The sequence below is a fragment of the Etheostoma spectabile genome, chromosome 21 (genome assembly GCF_008692095.1).
Source record: "Etheostoma spectabile isolate EspeVRDwgs_2016 chromosome 21, UIUC_Espe_1.0, whole genome shotgun sequence".
Taxonomy (NCBI): domain Eukaryota; kingdom Metazoa; phylum Chordata; class Actinopteri; order Perciformes; family Percidae; genus Etheostoma; species Etheostoma spectabile.
The window spans coordinates 6,998,739-7,023,748 of record NC_045753.1 but is presented as its reverse complement, the minus strand read 5'-3'; the positions used below and the strand labels follow the sequence as shown (position 1 = coordinate 7,023,748).

At 41.2% G+C, this 25,010-nt stretch overlaps 2 protein-coding genes across 2 annotated transcripts; both read right to left on the bottom strand.

The window, feature by feature from the left end:
* Positions 1-1,356: 1,356 nt before the first annotated feature.
* Positions 1,357-4,211, bottom strand: gdf2 (growth differentiation factor 2). Its single transcript, XM_032502891.1, has 2 exons — positions 3,700-4,211; positions 1,357-2,360 (listed from the first exon to the last, which is right to left on the bottom strand). Exons 1-2 carry the CDS (start codon positions 4,049-4,051, stop codon positions 1,444-1,446), a joined length of 1,269 nt encoding a protein of 422 aa, XP_032358782.1. The 5' UTR covers positions 4,052-4,211; the 3' UTR covers positions 1,357-1,443.
* Positions 4,212-9,677: 5,466 nt separating this feature from the next.
* On the bottom strand, positions 9,678-14,572 carry LOC116671526 (growth/differentiation factor 10). The gene is made up of 3 exons (XM_032502883.1): positions 14,102-14,572; positions 11,761-12,677; positions 9,678-11,584 (listed from the first exon to the last, which is right to left on the bottom strand). Exons 1-3 carry the CDS (start codon positions 14,388-14,390, stop codon positions 11,393-11,395), a joined length of 1,398 nt encoding a protein of 465 aa, XP_032358774.1. The 5' UTR covers positions 14,391-14,572; the 3' UTR covers positions 9,678-11,392.
* Positions 14,573-25,010: the final 10,438 nt, after the last annotated feature.

Genomic DNA, 25,010 nt, shown 5'->3' with positions numbered 1-25,010 from the left:
CCAATACAGGTTGGGGTTTCTTCAATTGAAAGTACTCACATATTTATAGCAATCAAGATTAACAAAAAATGTGGCCATAATTCTCCTTTAATATAAACAAATTGCAGTTACAATGGTAATGCACAGATTTACATGCTGTAGCAAGATTTTTATCTAAAAAAACAATTTTATACTAGGTTAAATGGTAATCAAAGATGTCTATTAACAAAATGTATATAATTTTACTTTTTACACAATTTTTGTTCTGTTTTATATTATTTACTGCAAAAAAATAAAACTTTATAGGTATTGCTAAAACCCATTAGATCAAGACAGTGTACAGGTTAGCTTTTTATCTACAGTATTAAATACACAATGTAGAGATGTCTGTCTGTTTTGGTTTTCTGCTTGCTAGTTTTATATATAATATATAAATGATAAAAACACACTGTTAGCAAAGGCAAAAGGTTCCATTAGAATGCATCAAAGCAACAAGGTGTTATGGACCCGTTGACGGGTCCACTGTCGTGCTGCATTGCAGACATCAAACTATTTTTAAGTTTCAGACTTTTTTTAGTTAGCAATTTGAAGGAATATTACAAACTGTAAATGCTACATATCATTATTTCGTGGCTACGATTTCAATAAGGTACTTATAGTTTATTTATTTTAAGCATTGCATGACCTTTATTATATAGTCAGCCATGCTAGCCTCTTGGCTCTAAGGATGGCAATGTCAGTCTGTCGGTTGGCCAGTTAAGGGTCCACCAATGATATATATTGCAACAACTATTGGATGGATTGCCATGAGGTTTTATAGAGAAATTCATGGTCCCCAGAAGATGGATCCTAATGACTTTTGGGGATCCCCTGACTTTTCCATGTCTGCCACTATGAGGTCAACTTGTGTTTTTATATCTTGACAGTATTGGATGGATTGCTGTGAAATTTGGCACACACATCCATGATCCCAGGATGATCAATTTTAATAATGGTATTCCCTGACTTTTCATCTAGCGCCATCATCAGGTCAAAACTTTTTAAGTCTTAAACTTTAATTTATTGAAAATTGAAAAAGTGATGACATTCCTACAGACCTCAGCTGTATTGTGTCTTTATTGCTGATTAGCAGACACAAATGGAATCTGCAGATTTTTTTTTACAGTTTTTAGCAGCGATCCATAATGAAAATCTACAGAATTTAGTGGATGTTTTTTTTTTTTTTTTTTGCTGTTGTTTATTTATAATATTTATAATTTGCCTAAAATCTGTGTAAATTTCTGCAAAATTCTGTGGCTGCAGATTCCATGAATCCCTGCTAATTAGCAAATGTTAGCATGCTAACACATTAAGATAAGATTGTGAACATTGCAATTATTATGTTCCTATCACTGGACCAATGGAGGGACCAACTATACCAGTAAATTACGTGTGCTACCACCAGAGCAAACCAAGTCTCTGTGACTACCTGCAGCCACACTCTGCCACTTTCATCTCTTCATAAAGGTATCTTATAGTTAGGCGTCCATTCTCCTGGTACATTACTGTGATGGGGTCCAGTTTAATGGGGACACAGCAAGCCATATTGGCCTTCTTGGGGTTCTTGATGTTGAGCAGCGTCTGGATGAGGGCGTGTTTTGACGGAGTCATTTCGTCCGTCAATGGGTGGTAACACAGGCCTCGACATTCAAAGGCATCATATTCTGGAGGCGCCACAATCCAGCTGTCCCATCCAATGTCTTTAAAGTTGACTTTGAGAGAGGTCCGCCGGCAATATTCCCTCTCTGCCTTTCTTTTCTTTCTCCGTAGATGATGATCCTCCGGGATCTCGTTTGGAAGCTCTCCTCTGTTCCAGTCGGCGCCCGAGTGTAAGATGGTTTCTTCTTCGCGGAGGATCATCTCTCTTAATTCCTTCTTTGTCTCCCTACTCCTGCTACCCAGGTCATCTGAGAAGACTATTAAAGCTGCTGAAGTGTTATCTCCAAAAGACACACTCATATTCAAACAGCCTGCTCCTTCTTCTCCACCTTTAGAGCCCCCACAGTCCTTCCTATCAACCACTACATCAAAAACAGTTGCTGCATGGCCCGCCTTGATCCACCTCTGAATAAATAGGGTCAAATCAAACGTCTCCCATGTGTTCTCCAGGCTTGTCACCTCTTTGCCAACCAACAGTTGGGTGGTGGATGTGAAATTGTTGTAATCCACTTCATAGACTTTGATGGTGGACTTGAAATTGTGGAAGCTGACGGTTGACGTGGCATCTGGGAAGAAGAAGAGGTGTAGTTCAGCAGTAGTGATCTTTTCATGGTTGGGGATGCTGATGTTGAACTGCAGCCTGTACTTTGACTTTGTGCCATTTGTCACAGAGAGGGAGATATCTGTTGGAGAGAAACAAAGAGGGGTTCATTTAAAACAGCAGCTGAGATTTTTTGGTGGGTCAAACTGAAATGAAGTAGAATTTCTTCTAAGAAATCAGTATATGTATCCTTAAAAGTATAATTATAGATATCTGATTGTGTCCCAAACATTAGTGTTCTCCTGGGGGAATTGCGTTTTGGTTAGTTAGCAAATCATAGATTAATGTACAAAATGCTGAGGTTACAGGGATACTGGTGTGTTTTCATAGTCTGGACAGTAGACTGGACCCAGGAAAGACCGACTTTGTATAATGCAGGACAAACACTACACTGAGTGCAAGGGCTGCCAATGACTTAGCAGGTGTTGAAATATCATGAATTAGTGCTACCATTTGTAAGCTAACATGGCTTTCACTTTCTGCATGGAAGTGAGTTAGCCTAGCTTGCTAACTTTTACTTTCTGAGTGAAATAGGCCTTAACACACAATGGGTCCTCCCAAATGTTGAATGAAAGGAACAGATGTCTGAATTTGTTCATGGGTGACAACCAAGTCTAAAATGTGTTTTACTAATTTTTGTAGGATACAGGGCCATCATGATGTGGCCCAGTTAGGAGTGCATGACCGGCTCTCCCAGAGGCTTGAAAATTAGATCCCATGAAGCTTAGATCCCATTTCCACAAAAGATGTTTAAAAAACATTTTATTCTCTTTTAAAAAATGAAAGGAGAATCACTATTCATGTCTCTATTTGGCCATTTCTAGGTAAAATACAAGCATTTAGGTCATTGGAAGTAGTAACACGGCTATCATGGGACTGTAGTGCCACTATTCAAAGAAAGAAATGCTCTGTAATACTTTTTTTATACTTTTGATCTGTGGTTCCCAACCAAGGGATTGGGGCCCCCACAAGGGGTGGCAAGATAAATCTGAGAGTAACCTAAAAAAAGGCATAACTCTGCTACACAAAAACATTTTAGATCACTTTTGAAGGTATCACAGATCAAAAAGGTTGGAAACCACAGGATAAGAGCTTTGTATAACGTCACTTTACAAAAAACCTTAACTGAATAATTCAACTATTACAAAATGTGCCAAGAAAATGCTAATACAGATTTTTATCTTTAGCTGTGATAAGTGAAAACCTTCTATAATGTGTAACATGGATAATATTGACCAGCTATATGAATGAGATAGCAGTAGTAGTAGGGATTTCAAAATATTCATATCAACTTTGTGACTATGGAGATTGCTAATTAAAAAAGGCCCCAGAAAAGATGTTCTCTTAACAACTCCCTTCAATAAGCTTGACAGAAGATTATTGAACATCCTACTATTGACATGTCAAGTTATACTCTGTACCTTGGACAGTGAAGCTTCGTATGACATCAGACTGAGGGTTTGCCAAGCTGTCCGAGGCGTACTTATTGTAGAGCTCCATCATAAACTGAGGGGGGTAGATCTTACTGTTCTCCTGAGGAACATCCGACAGGTTGAGTTTCCTCAGAAAAACCTCCTTCATGATACCCGGGAGGTTCTCCATCTTGGAGTTTGTGTCTTCCTCCTCCAGTAGGTCCTCCTCTAACAGCTGCGAGTAGAGTCTCTCATGATGCTCATTCTGGATGTCATTGTTGAGAGCTTTACAGGTGCAAGAACAAATAGAAGCCACCAGACACACACACACCTGGAACAGGAATGATCTGGAGCTCTGCATGTTGAAATCAGATCCCTTCTAAGCCACTGAGCTGACACCAACTTTACCTTCTTCCCGGCTTGAAAACAGACTTTGCGACGGCAAGGTTTGAAAATGGAGAACCACAATGCAAGAACCACAGTCCTGATGTCCACTCCCATGCTCCTAGAGTAAACAGAGAAGCTTGTGTCAACCAAAATAGTAGCTTGGCCAAGCTTATCACTGCCATTGATGCCTTCTTTTAGACTTTGTTATCATTAGAGGGCTGGCTGTTAATGAAGACACTGTAAACACTTGACAGCGATAATGAGGCAGGCACTGGAAACTAGAAGATTACTGACAAGCAGACATTTCCATAAAATTTCTTTTCCCAGCTTACTGTTTTGAGGCCAGTGGAAACAAAACACTTAAAAGAAACAAAACTGGACATTGCATGTGGAGAAAAGCTGACAGATCATGTCCATTTATTTTGGAACTGCCCAGTTGTTCGGTCATGTAGGCAGGAAGTAATACAGGCAATACAGAACATTTTGGGTGATGGAATTGACTGTTCATTTTTGACAATCTATTCGGGCAATGTTGCAGCTAATGTATTGGGGAGAGACAAGTATTTGTTAATGTTATGTTTTGTGTTTCCTTTTTGATTTGTAATCCTATTCAGGTGTGTTCCTGTGCTGGTGACCACAATCCCACAGCTGAAGCTAATCAGCGCTAAAGAGGGAGAAGCATTAAGTGGCCAGTGGGAGCTGGATTGTGCGGAAAGCCAGGAAATTGGAGGGACAGTAGCCATGTTTCCATCCACATTAAATAAAACTCAATTAAAAATGTTGAAACAGTACAATTTGAATACTGACACAGTTTGTGCGTTAATTCTCAAAAATCAGTAAATGGCTCATGCAATACACGCTGATGGAAAGGTTATTTGCAAAATAAATACTGAATTAGATTTTAGGTCAATTCATGGTAGCAACTGACCGTAAAACAAGGAAATAGTTAATCATTCACATAAGCAACTTGTTAATACAACTTGTGCAATATTTATCATTTGTAGGTGGACGGCACGTCCATTTTGGGCAGTAAACTGTTTATCAAATGTTACTTGAATGTTGTGCGATTTAGTATGAAAATGAATGGAAACACCCTAAAATGTCTCGAATCAATTCTATATACCAATCTGATTACAAAAACAAGTCAGTTAGATAGAAACACGCTTTCACCGGCTTTATTGGCATGAATGCTTTTAGCCAACATCAGATCATTTCATTGACAACTGGATGGAAACATGTCTAGTATGTGTGTGCTGAGAAAGCCAGTAGGGCAGTAAGAGCTGTCTATTAGTTAGTTTTCACTTTCAATTATTTGATTTTTGCTCTAACTGTTGCTGCCCTGTCCTTGTTTTTCTGTCCCCCGCTCCTAATATTAATAGGGACAGAGAAATGTAATAACCCAGTAGGGGGAGGTGGTGGTGGTGGTGGACTGGCCAGTTCAAGGCCCAAAATAACCACAGAGGTGTTTACAGTTATTGTGGCTGATTGGACCTCCTCCCAGGACTGTGTGGGTGTGTGCATTAACTGATTAATTGACATCGTCCCAAGTCTCTTGTCAGCTTTGTTGCACCCCAGCACAAATGACAGCTTTAGCATTCTCTTCAGTAGATACAGTTTTGTAACCTAATACATTTCCATCAACGCTCTGGGCCACCTTCAATGTAAGCACAGAGGTCTAATCAGCCACAATAACTGAAATCTCCTGTGTGGGAGTTCAAAGGCTTTAATGCTTCTGTCTCATCAATGCTGAGCAGTTTCAGCCGTGGGAGTGACCTACACACCTGATATGGACTAAAAATCTAAAAGAAAACAGCAAAACTGAAAACAGTAAGTAAGGTGACATTTAAAGCTATGAGGTGTGTTCGAAACCCGGTCACGGAAGAAGTGCAATGTAGCGTATTCACAGCTAATACATAACATACGACAGGGTCGTCCACAGGTACAGGCTGATGTTGCCCCGGCAACAGCCTGTTTACCTTCATTACCTGAGTTACCCCTCTGGAGGAAAAAAAACATAGTTTTTATTATTTATTCTTTTACTGTTGTGGCAGTCCATCATTAGGAAAGCTGAGTAAGTTTTCTGACAGAGACAATATGTGGTGCAGGCAAAAAAATATAGGCTACTTTTAATTAAAATATGTACATTAGTTTGAAATTTGGGTCATGAAAAAAAAATGCTTTAAAAATAATGTTGATTTTATAATTAATAAAATAAAGTAATAATAATAATAATTATTATTATTATTAAGTAATCAAGTGCAACCTATTTCAGCCACATTACAGTTCTTCTCTTTGGCATCTCCAGTGGACATTTGCTGCTCAAAATTCAGAAGGCAGAATTTAGGCTACGTGACGTAGTGTGAGCTACCTGACAGTACGTATTTGTGGCACTGTAAAGTGGCCAGAGCTACATGTATCCCATGAGACATTAATGTGGCCTCCATCAGCAGGTTCAAACTCCTCTGAGGCATTTTAGCTTAGTTATGAGTCACTTCCTGTTTGGTAAGTTGATTGATTACTCTTTGTCCTAAAAGAAGACAGAAACATGTTGGGACTGATTTCCTCCTCTGAGGCATTTTAATGAGTCCAGGCACAGGCTTTTCACAATAAGAGAATCCTTTTACGAAGCAGAAAAAACAAAACGAAAAGATTTGATCTTTCAACCTTCAAACTGAGACATTTTGGTTTTTAAATGAGCTCTGAGGGGTTTGAAAAATGATCTCAATATTTCAATTAAGGTTGAACTTCACAGTCAGTTGACATGTGTGAATCAGGTAGATAGATGTATTACACTGTATTAAAGGGTTTTGATTGGTGCTCACTTACGTCTTGGAATGGGATAAAGTTTTTTTTTGAAGTATTATCGACACATTTAAGATGTTTTTTTTAATGGATTATCTGTCTAAGAGGTTTAAGGAGCAATGGAAGGAAAAGACAAACTTTGTTTCTCTGCAGGTTGATGTAGGTGATGTTCCTTCTTTCTTTGCCCCGGACATGGTCCAGTGGGGAATGATGTTTACTGACACCCCAGAGATGTGGGTTCAAACCCCGCCTAAGGTAAGCCACACAGGAGTGTTTGTAATGGATGGATGTGGTTTCCTAAGTCAATTTCAGGGAGTAGGGACTAGGGAGTTTTAGAATGTCTGTTCTTAAAAAGTAATTAGTTGTTAGCACTTAAATTTGTTTTAGTTTGCAGGTTGTTCAGCAGAAATTAGTATTAAAGTAGTTATGTGTTATAAGGGGCACTATGACGTTTTGGCCACTTCTTCTCTTTTTGCTGGCAAGTTTCTCTATAGAGCTCCCCCACAGCTTCGGAATAGATATTCGACCGCTCCTATGTTTACTTGTGTCTCACGCCTCGCTCTGTCATTCTGCCGTTTCCTCTTTGTCTTTCTCTGTTCCCCTGACAATGCTTTCCTAGCTTTCTGCTTCTTTTGTGCTGGCTCAACCATGACGATAGTGTGAAAAACTCCATCGCTACCTTGTTAGCCGGTTCCTGGATGACGGGGGAGTTTTCGCTCACAGGCACTAGGAGGAAGCGAGATGACCACCATTCAACTTGAAAAAGTCATAAACCATTCAAATACTCAGAAGCTGTTCAGTTAAGGTAAATTAAGCTAAAAAAAAAGCAGCGTAAAATACAGTATACTGTATAAGTTCCATAATTCTGATTCTAATCATTCTCTTTAAGATGAGGCCCTACCACGAGGCTGCACACCACAGAGTGAGAGAGTGTTGTGCTCATCCATGGTGGCAATAACTACCCCATTAGTTTTCTGTTCATTCTACACACTTCCATTGCACTTCAGGATTCTTCTAAGCAAAGAACAACCAGACATTAGGAACAATACATGGAAAATCTTTTATCAACTGATATAGATTTATAGTGAGGATCTATAAAATCTGATAGGCATGAGATCAGGGATGATTTCATACCACTGGCAAATAGAATAAAGCCATGATGGCGGTGGCCATCACCACTGCATCCTAGATGAATGATGGGATGTCCCCTTATTCTTGTGGGGGGTCTGAGCCCGGACCACACAAGCCAATGTGTCTGGGGACGTTGGCCTGAGTTCGGCCATTCTTGGAATATCTGTCTTTCACCCATGCAGTCACTCAGTACTTGGTTCACCCCGGGTTTCATAAAAATGCATTCTTTGTGGCCCCTTCAAGCTTTTAAGAGTTCCTCTTTATAGAGTAATTCAGTGATGAAAGGCAACGACAAAATCTACTGTCATGGATACAGCAAATAACGAGGGCATGCATTAGGAAAATAAACAGCAGGGAAAACTGGACCGAGAAAGATCTGTTGCAAAACTGTGGTCATTTTTACTTTAGGCCCAATTAGTGGGTTGAAAAATATGCAGTAAGAACCTGTTAAATTAAATAAAATCCTTTGGCCTATTAGCTGCTGTCTTTGATGGCTGAAAATAACATTGCACGGAGGCTTGCAATTGCCAGTGTTTGGTACCAACGTTTAACAGGTTTTTCTCTTTCCAAGTCAAGGAATTTAGAAGTATCCAAGCGTTTACTCCAGAATGTCTTTCTTATCAGAGTGCAAAACAACATCTGGACCATCATGTAACATTTAAACTCTCCAGTTAGCAGTTTTATTTTGAACAGCTCTTTAAATCAGCATTCTTTTTTTTATGCTTCTTGGGGTCAGAGGAACAAACTGTTCACACAATATAACATCTTGCTAAGGTGATTCGCCAAACCGATAGCAAATAGTTGCTTATTCACACATCCAGCAGGCTCAGAGAATTTCTGTTTCTGACAATCTGACTCCTATTAGCTCTGTTTTTGGTTTTTATCAACCCCTGAGTAAAATGTGCATTTTACCTGCTAAATTCTCCAATATATTCACCAGCCAGTTGCTAACTTTGTTTTTGGTAGTGGGGAAGTGGTGTAAAATAAGTTTTCTCAGCTGAAAACAGCTGCCGGCTGTGGCCCAAAACAATGCTGATGAGAGCGGTGAAAGTGAAACAAAACAAAGTTGTGGGGTGTAGAACCAAAAGAAAGAGCTGAAGAAAGATATGAAGCTAAAGCAATTCATAGAGCAATGATAACTTGGTGGGTTTATCCAACCCCTTTCTCATTCCCACGGTGTCAAATACAGACGCTGTGTCACAGCCTTTGGCGTTTGTTACCTTGAGTGTCTGTATGAAACACACCCGGCTTTCAACTGGAAAACCATCGCTGGCTAAATTCTCTAATTGCGCCAGAAGAGCGACAAAGCCCACATTGGGAGGAGGTTGTGGTGGTAGATGAGTCAAACAATCCCAGGGCTTGCACCTAAACCTAGCCAAGTAGTTTTGATTGAATTCCCAACTTTAACCCGAGTTTAAAACAGCGACCACAGTGGTGAGTCACAGTTTGACACGCAGGACGCCCAGTGGGTCGCCAAGTGACGGCAAGGGATCCTGACAAAGCAGCAGTATGTGGAGCGTTGGGATGAGAATGTGTTGGTTTGTTATTACGAGTAACTCATTGCTTTTTTAAATTATTTAATCCAGTGGTTTTCAAAGTGGGGCTTGGGGACCCCCAGGAGTCCCAAAGAGACTTCCAGGGGCTCCCCAGCTAAAAAGGAAAACTCATTTATTCTTACTATAACAAAGTCTTTTCAAACAATCTATTTAGTGTCAGTTTCCTTGATGTGAAAATGTTTGGGAACCACTGATCTATCAGTTTGTGGACATAACAATATTGAGTAATGCAGATTTAACGTGGACTCACCATTATCACCCTTTCAACGCTGTTAGAAAAACAAAATAAATCACTAAAATTAAAAATGAAGAAAAACGAAAAGTTACATGAAATTACTGATTTCATTTGAAGAACTCAACAAAAACGAACACATTTATAATACGGTCAAATTTCAAAGCTACTTTTACTTTATACCTGTAATTATCAAGATTAGCATGACACATCAATAAACCAAGATATAAGCCTAACTTTTCATGAAACATATGAAATCTAAAGCAATGTTATCCATCTAATGTATGTTATTGACCTGCAATAATGTATTAAGGTACAGTATCAAATGTACACAGACAAGTCTATGCTTTAAATACTTTTATGAAACCTAAAAAAGTCAAAGGCAAGTGTCTTTAAGCGTATGTACAATTCAGTTTATTACCTTACCACGCATACATTTGTTAAAACACATATCACATAAATATTCCAATACACTTTTAGCCATACAGATATAAGGTCAGATACACTTATCCCTTTTTACTTACTATAGAAGTTGACTATTATTACAAGCATCTGATCAACCGTATTTAGGAATTAAAAAGAAGATTCTAAATAGCCACACAAAGTTCTATAACTTTCTTCTTTATGTTTTAGTCTCTATAACTTCCCCAAAATGCACAGCAGGTGGCAGCCATGCGCTGTTTTTCCTTTCTGCTGTAGCACATAGCAGAAGCAAGCAACACATGGCGTGTACATTAAATCTCAGTAGGATTAAAAAAAAAACACACATCATATACAAGATATACACAAAAGCTATTAAAATATAGTTCAAAGAAGATATTACCTCTCATGCATGATTAACGTTTCTTGCTATTTGGGAGGTGGTCAATAGTGACACATGACTTAAGAATAAGTACCATTTAGTTTGCATAAGTAGCTACACTATTTACATGACAAGGGTTGATTAATTTGGCAGGATGCCATGCAGCCTCTGAGTCCCTCAGTCCATTCTGAGTCTGTTAGTCATTGTGTAGTTCATCACTGTGTCCAAAATTCATTTGAATCACAAAGACAGGGGGAAGCAGCAGAGGAAACTGATAACAGACGGTTTCAGAAACTGGTGAAACCCAGACGTTTCCCAGACCAGCTCTGAGTCCAATGAAAATCAAGTCTCATCTTGTCTAATATTAAAACAAACAAGATCACTTTATAAAAGTGAAAGTGTGCCGAAAAGACTGAAAACATTTATGAGGGATCAACAGGAATCGGAGATCTGCCTGCAAGAGTTTTGTACTTAACTTCAACATCCAGCCGGTCAATACATTACTGTACATACATTGGTTGGTATTAAGTGCACTTCTTTAAACTGCTTTTGGATTAAGGGAGGAAAAGAAATGAAAGTGGCCTGGGTGGAGAGAAACCCATCTATGGTAATTGTGGAGACAACGTCGGATCATGCCAGCTCCAAAATTCACAAAAGAGTTCTCAAACTGAGACTCAAAAGAAGGAGAGCCCTGTAACTGGTATCAGTTTATCCTCAGCTGTCCTGATCCCTGTTGTCCTCTTCCATGTGGAAATGCCCTCTACTTTGCTCTTCAACGAGCAATGTCCGGCCCTACCGACAGGCACAGGTGTCCACAGACATGCCGGGGTAAACCTTTAGCACCATATTCCTGTTTGAATCCAGGAAAAGAACGCTGAGGGGACTCATCTTCTCTGGGACACAGCACGGCTCTGGGACACCAGGGACGATTCCTACCGCTCTGACAATGCTCTGGATGGTGGCGTGATTGGAAGGATGCACCACCTAAGGAAAAGAGAGGAAATAAAAGGGGAATTATGGCTAATAGAACTTACAGTTCTAACTGTAAAAATAAAGGCAAAAAATCCATTAATATGCCAACTGATGCCTCTGTGTGTCTATTATCGGTATTCAAAGGTAAAAGGAACCCAGTAACAAAACAAAAGGTTTCTGAGGCTCACTTTAGGGATGGGGAATCCACAGGCCCCGGCGCAGTAGTAGGCATCAAATGACTTTGGCGCCAAAACCCACTCGCTCCAGCCAATGTCGGCAAAGTCCACCCTGAGGTAGCGTCTGGAGCAAACCCTGGGCTCGCTCCACTGTCTCCTCCTGGCCTTTTTCATCGTCCTCTCATCGAAGCTCAACACCTGGGGCTTGCCCAGGCCCTCGCTGCTCTCCTGGCCCTGCTTCCTTCCAGGTTTCACTGCCGCGGCTTTGGCTTTCGCTGGGAAATACGTGTTCTGCCACAGTTCATGATTTTTCAGAGTGTTGTACTGGACCTCTGGAATGTCATTGGTTTGGGTCTGCAGATGAAGTTCCCTCCGGATCCTCAAGGCTGAGGCTGAATCTGAACGGGACGCGTCCTCCGCTACAGGGAAAGGCCCGTACCGCTGGAGCGACATGGCCACACTGTTTGGCTCATCTATAGCTCGATCATCAGCATACAGCAAGATAAACGGCAGGTTAGCTGGAGAGAGGCGCTCTTGGCCATGAGGGCTTCTCTGCTGCCCCCGAGTTGCCCCGAACCCCATGTCAAACTCCACCGTGACCACGAGCTCTTTGGCGTCCCTGATGTTTTTCACCACTGCCGTTACATCCCTGGATTGCCAAGAGCCTTTCTTGTAAGGAGTCAGAGTTTGGTTCCCCAGTGGTGTTGCAAAAGGTGACTTTGAGGACACTCCGTAGAAGAGCAGCTGAGGCGGGGGAAGGTAGGGATGCTGGGGTTCGCTGGACGGATGGCGGGGCCTTCGGAAACGCCAAGGTCGCTGGTGGTGGCGCGGCCTCTTGTAGAGGAAATGAAAAGAGGCGTGGAGGATGACCTCCGATTCTTGTATGGAGGACAGGTTGAACTGGAAGACGTCTTTGCCGTCTAAGACTCCTGGAGATTTTGGAAAGAAATTAGAAGAAGAAAAAACAAAGTTCTTCTTCAAGTTAAAAAATGTCTGAGAAAACACAGAACAACCTTGTTTTCATCCTGTCTTCCGTGCTTTTTCTAAATTTTCTGTTGGTTTTAAAAAAAGAATCAGCACTGTGCTCGCTGTTTCAACCATAATACGCTAAAGCCCTGAAGGAGGATATCTCTCCTTGACATGGACAATAAAGACGACTAAAGCGATCACGTTGCTGCCTTGAACCTTTTGCCCTCCGTTATCATCTCATTCCGGCACGTTTGACTGACATGAATAACAACATCCAATACGTCTCCTGCAAAATGTTGCTCAACACATTTGACAGACATGGGCAGCAGCATGGAAAATATTAAGGGTGGCATGCTTTAAGTGCCTGTCTCACCCAAGACTAAAAGCCTGAACCTATAGATGGCTATACTCTTGAAGTTCAAACCTCGTCTCCCACACTTCCACCACAGCCTGAAAGACAAACACTGGATCGGTCCAGTAGGTCTGTCTGTCGCGGGCATATGGAAATGCTTATAGCAGCGAGAGCTCCACTGAGGCTTTTCGCTGTGTAGCCAGTGTCTGGGTGTGATAATAGGCTCTTGTCTAACACCTAGGCTGTTGAAGCTACCGGAGAACTAACAGTGCTCGAGACTTAAAGTCCCCCGGATCACTAAATCACTAAATCATAGCACCGGTGGGGCATAGAGGTGCAGATGTTTAACCCAAAAGGGGAGCGAGAGCTGAATGTGTGAGGGACAAAACACCTGCGTTTAGGATGTCGCACAGATATCATAATTAAGATCAGAGGCTGTTTCAAGTTTTATTTTGTGCTAATCTAAACTTTCAGCTTTTTTTCTGTCAGATTGGCGGACAGTATAAAAGTCAATCTGAAATGAAATAACAAAATAAGAGAAAAAAAAAAGAGGAAACAAAAATAATTTTCAGCACCCTTTAAATGACATAAATCTTGAGTTTCATTTAAGGATAAGGAGCAGGAAATTGTCATTTAAATAATGTAAAAATGTTATTTGTAAATAAAAATAGGCTCATGCGGATTTACCTTTTTTTTTTTTACAATTTTTAAACTGATTTAAGAAATAAATAGTTTTCCGTTTTCTAGAGTCTGTGATACTTCTAATGGCCAGCTGGGTCTCTGGACAATTACTTAAGTGACACAAAAACATGATTCAGTTAAGCTAAATTTAAAAAAAACTCAAAAATACCCTAGAGATTTTTAAGAAAGCAAAGTGTAACAATTTAAATGTAAATGTATCTATTTTGACAAATTATGGAAAGCAGATTAACCAACCTACCAACACGGCAAGTTTTAGCAGTGACTATTATTTTAGTCTGACCTATTCTCTCTGCTAAAGAAATAGGGAATGAATAGACTCCGGCCACTCACTCGGGACAGCTTTAAAACCTCTCACGGTGTTTCCGTCCCTCTGGCTCTGCGGCTCTTTACTGTACTTCTCGTACACTTTGAACATGTTGATGGAGACCATGTCCCGGTTTGCGCTCTCGTGCGCAAAGACGCGCTGCTCCACAGCCGGTGAGACACCAGCACCTTGAGGCACCGCTTCACCGAGATCCTCAGATAGCATTTTACCCCAGCTCAACTCCAGAATCAGTAACGCATGCAGGGTGTGAAAAATCCGGCTCGCCATGGTTGATGTTATAGGATATAAGTCCATTCAAAAGAAAAGTGGAAAAACTTAATTCAGTAAAAATAAAAGAAGAAAAGAACGAAAGAAGCGCTGCTTTTCTGTCTCTCGCTGCTTGATGCCCACCCAGCCGGTATCCGGGTAATCCGTGTTAGACCCACACTCCACGGTTCACGGTCTACAGCTGTTTCTACAATGGGAGGAAACCAAGGGAGGACGCACGCAAACTCTGCTGCTGGATGACAGATGGTGACGCCTCGGTGCGCACAGCCAACCATAGACATGCAGCATTATAGGTGAACTGCTTACGAGTTTGGATTAGCAGCAAAGCTTCCCACGTGAAAATAAAAATATATAATATATAATATGCTACATATATCAACTCATGTAGGGTGGCTATTTAGGGTCAGACACGAAAGATCCTATAAGAGCTGCAAAGTTTAACAGAAACATAACGTGTAATTTTGCCAATTTATTTCATTTTGTAAATAACCTTTATTTATACAGGTAATCTCATTGAGACTCTGGGTTTCATTCTCTAAAAAAGGCCTTTTGGGACAATACACAACATCAGTTACAGCCAGACAGATTACAATAGTATTAACTAGATTTACCAAATAGTTCATAGTCTAAAGTATTGTTTAAACAAAAGTGCCAAGTAGACTTAAAGACCTAAAGTACTAAAAACAAGAAAACCAAAACCAAATAAAATGAAAGGAGTTTTATTTGTGTTGTTCATAGCATTAGAAAGTACATTAAAAATGTAAAACCAGCAACATCTCTGTCCAGAAACAGTGTCCCTGAAATGAGAAATACATTTCTCAGTTTTAATCCTTTGTCCCTTATTGTTTTAAGTCAACTACATGTTTTAAAAAAAAACAAATTAAATTAAAAATTACAAATAAAATCAGCACCTGAATATTTTTTATACTTTGCCCTTCCTTTGAAATGGTTTCAAATGTTTAATGACTCAGTGGCTAGTTCATCCAATCAAATGGGACTTTGGGTGACTTTCTAGCCACACTGGTCATATAAGGACAGAATCACGCATCTGCAAAGTTGACATCAGCGATTATCCACTATCAATCTACTTTGTTGTCACATACACACACATGTAGCAAAATCCATTCTCTACTCAAGGGAGCAGTGGGCAGCCATTTACAGATCTGAGCCAGAACCTAGTACATGTTTTCTGATTGTGGGGGAAGCCAGAGCACCCGGAGGAAACCCGCGCAAACATGGCGAGAACATACAAACTCCACACAGAAAGGCCCGGAACGACCTGGACTCAAACCCAGACTCTTCTCTCTGTGAGGCCACTGGGCTAACCATTGGGCGACATGGTGGCAGGAAAACGGCAAATAAAACATTTGCTTCCAGTGGCAAAGCAAATTAGCATCTTTAAATTGCTTGGTGTTCATCTTTGGTAGACGTTTCAACAATTTTAATAAATTTCAACAAGTTGACCGGTGAAATCGCAGCCTCAACCAAAAGCAAAGCGGTGTGTGTGGTTGACCCGGCACGGCTCAAGGTTTCCGAGTGAGCCAAGATGTTGATGTTGATGATTGCTGTTTTGTTGCTCTATTTTTATGTTTGTGTTTTTATGTTTGAAAATTTTGTAACCTTGTAATGGTGTGTTATCTTGGCCAAGTCTCCCTCAAAAGAGATTTTTGCCTTGCCTTACTGGGGTGCTTTTTGGAGTGCTATCTAACTCGGGAAAGGAGCATTAGTGCCAACTTGGTTCATAGTAAAGTGCAACTGATAGCTGTAATATCGTAACCAATACATATTTTCAGAACTTACCATGTAGTCCTATGGCTTTGCTCACTTTTCTGCAAGCCCTCTCCTTTTTTGGTCTGGCTCAGTACTGATATTAAGTTGTGCCCACAGTCAACAACAATAAGTTTTTCCTCCATTTCTGATACTCAGTGACGTCCGCTATTCACATCTATTTGCGTCGCCCTGCACAAAGTTGTGTCTTTGCATTGCCTTTGTAAGTAATCGCGTCGCTCCAAAAATTCGTTTCACATTTGGTCTGAAGAACTTATGCCTACCTACATTTTGGCAGGTTAGAGTTAAAAAAAAACTAAAACCTAATTACACCGGTCAAATATTCCGTTTTACTGGTAAATCTGTCACAGTAGAGAAGCAAAAGTTGCTATTACTTCCTGGCACTTAAATACCTGGTCATCTCAGAAAGGGGAACAGTCAAATTCACACATGGGAATCATTCCTTTTTTTTGTTGAGTTTTCTATCTGACAGAAAAAGGTGCAATACAGCTAATGTGCTTCTTAGGTTGTTTTGGACTCTGTTCATCTCTCTGTTTCTTCAGAGTCAACAGCTGTCAAAATGGCTTGGTCAATGGCACAAATGTGCATTTCAAAGTTCATCCAAGTTCATGTTAATTGTGTGTAATGCAAAGCTGTCCCAGAGTAAGATCAGCTGTTGTGTGGTTGAAAAAGCAAAACACCATAGTAAATGTTGCAGTGTGGGGGGAGGGACTTCACTGAAGATGCTTATCTCAGCCTCAAGATAGCTGATAACTGGCCAAGATGAGTGACAGGCTCTCCTCTGCTTTCTGTTTCTGACGCAGTACAATAGTTTCCCTGTGAAAGAGATGGCAGCAGGCTAGAGCCACCACGGGCCAGACAGCTATTAAAATACCTCCTACTGGTCTTGAAAGGGGATCACAAGGGGCTCTTTGACACCACCTTGTCTTACATCGGATATAAAGGACTCTACTGGGACTGGGGTCCCTTTCAGTAAAACACTGGTGTGTTTAAAGTTTGTGCTGTTTCAACGATGGAGCCAGATAGCATCTGTCTCCACCCAGGGAGCTATCAAACTCTGTTATCACTCAGCGTGGGCTTGTCTAATTGGTTCTAATGGGGTTGGACAAACGAATGTTGCTCTCGTGAGTCTTCTTTTGATGGCGTTTTAGATCGTCCTCACCAGTAAATCAGTGCATTCTCATGAACGTATGATATCGCAACACATTCTCACTCCCATCTCGTAAAATACGGACGTTTGGTCAGGTGCCTTTGTCATTGTGATTGTTGGTAAGTGAGACCTTTACCGCCATACAACACGCGCTTGGTCGGGACTATTGGTGTCCTTTTTGATGCTGTTAGATTAAAGAAAAGGTTGTGCATGGGCTTATGGTTCTATTAATCGCGGGAACGGGATAATTGGGTTTAGGAAAAGGTTGTGGGTCGGCTTACGGTTCTGTTATACACGGGAATAACGGAACAGTTAAAGAAGAAAGCGGCTTCCCGACACGCGGCGATAACGGGACGGTTAAGGCAAGGCAAGGCAGCTTTATTTGTATAGCACATTTCAGCATCAGGGCAATTTAAAGTGCTTTACACAAAATCAGTTAAACAGATAAAACACAAGCACAAACAGTTAAAAGTAAAAACATTAAGACAGATAAAACCCTAACCCTAACCTACTTGAGATTACACTAATTATTAAATTTTAGTGCTACCTTTCGTGATCACCCTCAGTGTCACTACCCTTCATGACTCAATTTTTAAAGACGTTACCTTTCGTCTCCTTGAACGGTTAAAGACACCCACGTGGCACAAACCCCGCTCTCCTGGGTGAAAGTCCTGTGTTACTAAACCCCGTCTAGATTTTCTGCTCTCCCCAGTACGTTCTTCACACGCCGAAGGTTGCCTTTTTTGTCGCATCAAATGTGGACAGCCAGAGTCCAAACGTCCGTATTTTACGGCTGTCGGAGTGAGAACGGGTTAGGTATCGCACAAAAATGTATGCACACCAAGACATATGATACGAAATTAGGAGACTGCCGGGTAGTCACGCCGAGCGGCAGTAGCTAGTTGTTTAGGCCGCTACAGAGCTTCTTGACCCGGGCTACAGACCTCTGTTGTATCAAGGGGTAATTGGTGGTTTAGTTACCCAAAAATAGGCAACTTTGAGTCAGGTATACAGCACCATGAGTGAAGATTAGGCACTGAAATGACTAGTTAAGATTAGGAAAAAGCTTGTGGTTTGGATTTAAACACTCCTAAGGAACACGCATTTCCTGAGTGAAAGGCTTTAGTTTTCTCCAGGAAGCGAACTAAGTTCGCTGGCTTGAAATTTCTACATTAACGCCCACCCATCCACCCCTCCACCCCAACCTCCTCCCTACGCAGTCAAAGTAGTAAATACAGCAACAACAATAAAAACGTGGAATGCGCCAAAATTAGAATGCTTGACATTTTGTAGCTTTTTGAATGAATGGTTCATGAGAACAGGCAGAGTAAAAACAAAAGCATTAATCATTTGATCAAACCCTTGAAACGACCAACGCTTATGTTTTACTGACAAGCAGCCTCTTGTGGTCATGCAAATAATTACTCTTCTCTCTCAGAATGCAAAGGCGACAGTAACCAAGGCTTGATTACCAAAGGGCCCCTTTGGGATCTGGGGCCCTAAAAGTATAGCTTGACGTTGTTATAGTGCCACAAAACCTCTTAAGAAGGAGGTCAGGGAAGATGCTTGGGGGGGACAAAGGGCACGACTTTGATGTTAGAGACCACAGTTCACATCCAATCAGCTACCAACAGCTATATTTTGGTTTCTTTTAACCATGACCACCCTATTTTCCTAACCATAGCCTTGTAGGTTTAGTTGAAACAAACTTCACAGATGTGTTTATACTGTAAGTGGGGGGGAATTACCTCTCTCAACTGCATCTTTGTTTCTGCTTGGATTCTTTGAGAGCTCTCTCAAAAAATACAGTTTTTCCTTCCCAATCTAACTGAAAAACCATTTTCAGTAAGTGGTCAAGACCTGGACGTAAGCGTCACCTCCTCGGGTCTTCCAAAAATTAATCATGTAAAAATAATCTTAATCTAGAGAAAGCTACACTCAGTACCTGGCATTAGAAGTCAAGATGAAAATTCAAGTCTCTTCCGAGTGAAACGGGATCGACAGGCGGGACATGGAATGAATTTGATTCGATCATTGAAAAGTGCTAGCTAGCTTAGCTCTTTACTGCTTAAAGTTGCAGATCAATTGTCATGGCATTATTGGTTAACATTGGTTGGTACGAGCTAATGTTAGCCCACATCCTATTTTGTTTTACAGGAAGAAACCTTGATTGGATTTAATTTTTGATACATGAATAAATGGATTTGTTTTGTATTTCTTTTGGCATATATTGTTAATCAGGTGCACAATGTGACTGGGGATGTGATTTAAAGGGTTAAGGGTTGACTTTAAAGTTCAGATGGGGAAACAAGTGTAACCCTCACGTCTCTCACAGATTCCCCCTTCCATCTGGAGCCATGGTCATGTTGTTTTGGATTCCAACTTTGTGCATAAGATTGTCATTGTATACTTCTTATTTGTGATCGCTGAACCCTTGCTCTTTGATTTTAGTGACAAAACCTGACTTTTGACGTTAATGTTTTGAAGACTATGAATCTCTATTGTGCCACCCTGCCCTGTGGAAATGTGTCAAGGCTCCAGGTCCATATCGACTCCTCTGGTTTAGCAGTTGTAGCCACTGAGCCCAAACTGCTTCACCACAGTGATTAGCCGCCACTTCAAAGGTAAGTGAAACCCTCATGAGTACTTGTCACACCCGCAGCAAACTTCACAAGACCTCTCACTTAACGGCTTTCCTGCAATGGGAGAAGTAAAGAAAATGTCAGACGGACACGGTTCATAATTTGCTGAATTGAAAACTGTTGTATCCAATGAGCATAAATTCTCAATGATCATAAAGTCACCTCATTACTGTGGGTTTGCAGCCAGAGATCAAAAGAACCGTGTCCAGGCTCTGGTCCCACACACGTTAGACTGGTTACCAGTATAGCTGCTACGCAGAGTATAATGGAGAGAGAGAGAGAGAGAGGGAGTGAACGTAGAAAAATAATTATTATTAGGTGTTGAAGCTCAAATATTAAATCGAGTTTGAGGCTTAATGTTCCATGAGGACTATTTTACTTGTTCTATAAATGAAACAGTGGAATAAAAGCTCTCTTTTTTTCTTTTTTGTAGCTGCACTGGAAATATGTATTAGCTCATAATGCTCTTTCTGTTTCGACAGTTACATGAAAAGCTCAACAAATTTGGGAAATATTTTTATTTGTTTTCTTTTTATTTCAAAGTTAGATGATAATATAAATACCACTCTCATGTCAGAGTGGTATCTATCTTCTCATTTACATTTCAGCATTGACATAAATAAGCACATTTCTTAAAGCGATGAACCATTCCGCTAACTGTCATCCATGCATGCCTCCCCACAGATGTTTTGTACATGTTAAAGAGCTTTCTGTACCACACAAACAAGCAAGAAGTGTTGACCGGGCGGTTTTTAAGGGCACTACTTTATTTTTGGGTTCAAGCTGAAAAGGTTAAGCACCAGTGCTGCTGTACAGTAATAGAAGTACCAGACCAAGACACAGGCCAAAATTCACGTCTTCTATTACACATTGAGACTCATTTAACATTTTTCATCTAGTATGACATCATGGATGAGTCACCTCTCCTCCTCCACCTCGTCCCTCTCTTTCGCAGGGTAAAATTCGAAGTGTAGCCCCCCAAAATATGCTCTCATTCACAGAATATTTGCCTGGGGTGCTCATCAGGACAGGGAGGAGGACAGACTAGCCCACCGTGTTTCTTTTGGCCCAAGACCCCATCCTTCATCATCCCCCTTTTCCTCCTCCTCTTCCTCCCTTTGACTTGTTTTCATACTGCTGGCTGGAGCTGAATGACCATTCATGCTCGCTGCTGTTGGATATGGATGTGTGTGTGTGTGTGTGTGTGTGTGAGTGAGAGAGAGAGAAAGAGTCTGAGGGGCATGACATCCCTTCATCTGATGTGTGCCAAGTGCCCCCACACACACACACACACACACACACACACACATACACACACACACACACACACACCATCCTCCTCTACAGTCTGGATTCTGTGCCATACCTCCCTCATAGAGAGCCACGGTCATGCCACTTGAGCTCACATCAACATCACTCAAGCAAGAGTGACAGGTACACACACACACACACACACACACACACACACACACACACACACACACACACACACACACACACACACACACACACACACACACACACACAGCCCTCTCGCTCTCTCTGGGAGACGTCCGGTTGTCTCACGCATTGGTGCTGCAAGTAGCCGCAGCAGTGGCAGCTGAAAGTGGGAATGTCTGCTGGAGTCGGAGGGGAAACTTGTGCATGACAAATTTATGACTGCAAATCAGTGCAATTTGCCAGACTTTATGGTGAAAAAACAACTAACATCTGAGGAGAATTAGACCACGTTTATTCATGACAGGGGAAGTCATGGCCGTCGTGTGTGACAGAGAGACAGAGAGCTCCTAAAGGCAAACATTGGAAAATTACAAGTATTTCCCATTTTACAGAATCTTCAGAGTTCAAATGAAAACTGAATGATCATTTGCAGAATGAGCTGTGTGCAAATAACCTAAATATTTAAGAAGAAAAAAAGACACTTGACCACCTGGAGATAAACTGCTGAACTGTGACTTTCGCAGATTAGCAACAGTCAACTATGGTAATCTCAACTAATTGTCTTGGCTTTGTGAGTTTAGTCTGCTAACAAATAGCAGGCCTGGCAACAACAACATGTAAAATGAACTTGGCATCTTCTTCAATAAGTATACCAGCTTTCACAAAAAAAAATGTCCTTCTTCACAATTTGGTATAGGTTTGTTTAAATTCTGATTTTTGCAGCTGGTTTGGCTAGCTCAAATTATTGGAGCTATGTTTTGCAATGAAGAATAAAGATTTTGGTCATTATTTAAACTCAAAAGTTGATAGGACATAGACTAGGGGTGGGAATTCTTAAGGAAACTCACATTTTGATTCTGAATTGGTTCTCAATGAAGTGTGTGTAATGAGAAAGCGAAAGTGACCCGAATCACTGGTTAAATGTTTTATAGTAACAAACCCACCGTGCATTCCCGACTGTACAGGTGCAGAGGCCTTTGAAACATGGGCTGAGTTCATTTCTTTGCCCGACCAGAGTTGGTTGAAGTCTTGTGAAGTGTTGCAGTCTGTGCTGGTCAGCCGCTTCTCTACTCTGCTAACATTAGTCTTGGATCAGTTCTTAAGTGAATCAATTTCCTCCCCCCTAACATAGACTATAAGTGATCAGTGTTGAGATGGATGGGAAGTCAACTGTTCACACAACTTCTGCTGCCAGAGGAGACCTCCAATATAGCAACTGGAGAGTTTTCAAAGTCCCAGAAAACTCTTTACGGATTCTCTGAAGTGTGGTTGCTTCATGCTCGGCCACCCTTCTGTCTGCGCCCCCCCCAGCCCCTCGGGAGATGTCAGCCTGACCCTGTGCCACAGGGCTGCCAGAGGCACACTGGAGGGCCTGCTCATTTATCATCCGGCTACAGACAGTGGGGCCGATGACTAACCGAGGTAATGAGCTGCTCTCGGGCTGCGCGAGGGCTTCCCTCCCGAGATCCAACTAGCGTGTGCAGAATCGAAAACCACAAGAACCCCAACCAAAACCCCACACAGCACCACCCCCATGTGGCTCTATGCAGACAAGGCCAGCAATCAGCGTGATGGATTTCAGCCCTGACACGCTTTCCCCCAAGCAGGCCCAATTAGGAAAATACTTTTTGCTGGCTTTTTTTTTCTTCTTTTCTTTCTTTTTAACAAAGCTAAGTTCTCATTGTGTCCTATCATCTGATCCGGTGGTTGATGTGCTGTACTGTTGGCCAGCAGATGGATTGACTTTAAAGAGGACATTTAGTTGCATTATGGTTAGGAATAAGGAGCTGGGGAAATCCCTTTTTCACAAAAAGGAAAGTGAGAAACCGGATCTTAAGCTTGATGCTGAACTGAAAAACCAAAGACAGACAGGTGCAAAAAGGCTTGAGAATGTGCCGACAGACCAACGTGCGTTTATGAAAAACTGTGCCATCCAGCAGCAGATTCCCACTAAGGAGTTTGTGGGGCTCCCGCTTAGCACTTACTCTCACTAATCATAAGAAAACATGTGATAGGGAGCCTTTAAAGCTGAGGCCCAAACCTTTCAAACTCTCTAAACCAAACCTGTCTGTCTGACTGTGTGAAGGAAGAGTCCGAATGTCTCCCATGAGAAGAGCTTTCATTAGGAAATGGTGATCACTCTCCTGACTCCTCCAGTGTTTTCAAGACGGCAATTTTCTCTAAGTGAGTTGTTTTGGCCATTCCTCCTCAGAGGCCCTCCGTCTGAGAACAATCATCCAAGATGTGTTTGTCAGTTATTTGAAAAATTGACAACAATCTCAAATTGCACCTATTATTCACATCTCAGTCTTCTGGAACAGCTGCAATTTCTAAAAAGCCAGCCATGATTGCATATCTTTCTTTTCCAGTAGGAACGGTTTGCAGCACCAGACGCAGCAGTCACTTTCACACTCCAGCAGCAGACCTGTCAGCTGGCTCCTTGTTAACTGCTCCCAGACTGTGCTGTTGTTTAGTCAGAATGGTGGACCAGGCAAGCTTTGTTGCCACTTTGAAATAAAGCACAAAAGCTACAGCTTTAGTTAATTTGTACTACAATACCAAATGTTGTCTTGTTTTACTGTGTATGCGATTGGTGTTTTACAGAGAACAATAATTGGAATAATTCATAAGTAAGTCTTCACTAAACACTCACCTGCACAAATAGTTACAGAGAGTTTAAAGCGCCCATATTATGCTAATTGTCAGGTTCATAACTGTATTTTGAGGTTTTACCAGAATAGGTTTACATGGTTTCATTTTCAAAAAACACCATATTTTTGTTGTACCACACATTACTGCAGATCCTGTTTTCACCCTGTGTGTTCAGGTCTCTGTTTTAGCTACAGAGTGAGACATCTCACTTCTTTACTATCTTTGTTGGGAGTCGCACATGCTCAGTAGCTAGGTAAGATCCCATCAGCTAGATAACTCTTTCTCCAACTTTGGTCGGTCCAAGGCAGGATTAGCTGGGAGACTTCTTCTAAACGAGGACCACTTGTGGAATACCTGCAGAACAGGGACATGGAAGTAGTTCTTTTGGAGATTATGGTGAACCAGTGTGTGTTGTAGCAGTGTTTTGCCATTGAGAACGAGCTAACATGCTAGCGTGCAGATTTTGAACAGCTCACCCGGAGACTGAAGGCAGAGGACATTCAGAAACCGTATCTTACTCAAAACAGCATGGATAGTTGTTTTCCAAGTTTGTATGTGTGTGGAACCACCAGAGACACAAAATAACGCCAATTCCCAGATAAGGGGTGATTTTTTTCACAATATGTGCACTTTAAGAGAATGCACTTTTTCACTTCTAAATGGGATATCATGTTGTGAACGATTTAGATTTGACAGGTTTTGAATTGATATGATTTGTTTAAGTGCAGGTTGAATTAATTCCCAAGCCACCTGAGTTTTGCAGCTGTGAACGAGGACAAAAAATGTCCAAAACATCATGGATCACTTTTAAATCTTTTTGATGCTTCATGTCAGCAAAGAGTAAGTGTGTTGTTGCCCTAAACCTTATGACACGCAGACATCATAAAAAAGAAATCTCAAGGGATTAAAGGAACAGTTCACCCAAAAATAATATACATGTTTTAAATGTCCTACCCCCCTTAGCCTTATTTTGGT

Coding starts and splice junctions, on each gene's coding strand:
- gdf2 (XM_032502891.1), bottom strand. CDS start 4,051: ATGCAGAGCTCCAGATCATTCCTGTTCCAGGTGTGTGTGTGTCTGGTG. Junction 2,361..3,699: donor ACGAAGCTTCACTGTCCAAG/GTACAGAGTATA, acceptor TCTCTCCAACAG/ATATCTCCCTCTCTGTGACA.
- LOC116671526 (XM_032502883.1), bottom strand. CDS start 14,390: ATGGACTTATATCCTATAACATCAACCATGGCGAGCCGGATTTTTCAC. Junction 12,678..14,101: donor AGGTTTTAAAGCTGTCCCGA/GTGAGTGGCCGG, acceptor CAAAATCTCCAG/GAGTCTTAGACGGCAAAGAC. Junction 11,585..11,760: donor GTGGATTCCCCATCCCTAAA/GTGAGCCTCAGA, acceptor TCTTTTCCTTAG/GTGGTGCATCCTTCCAATCA.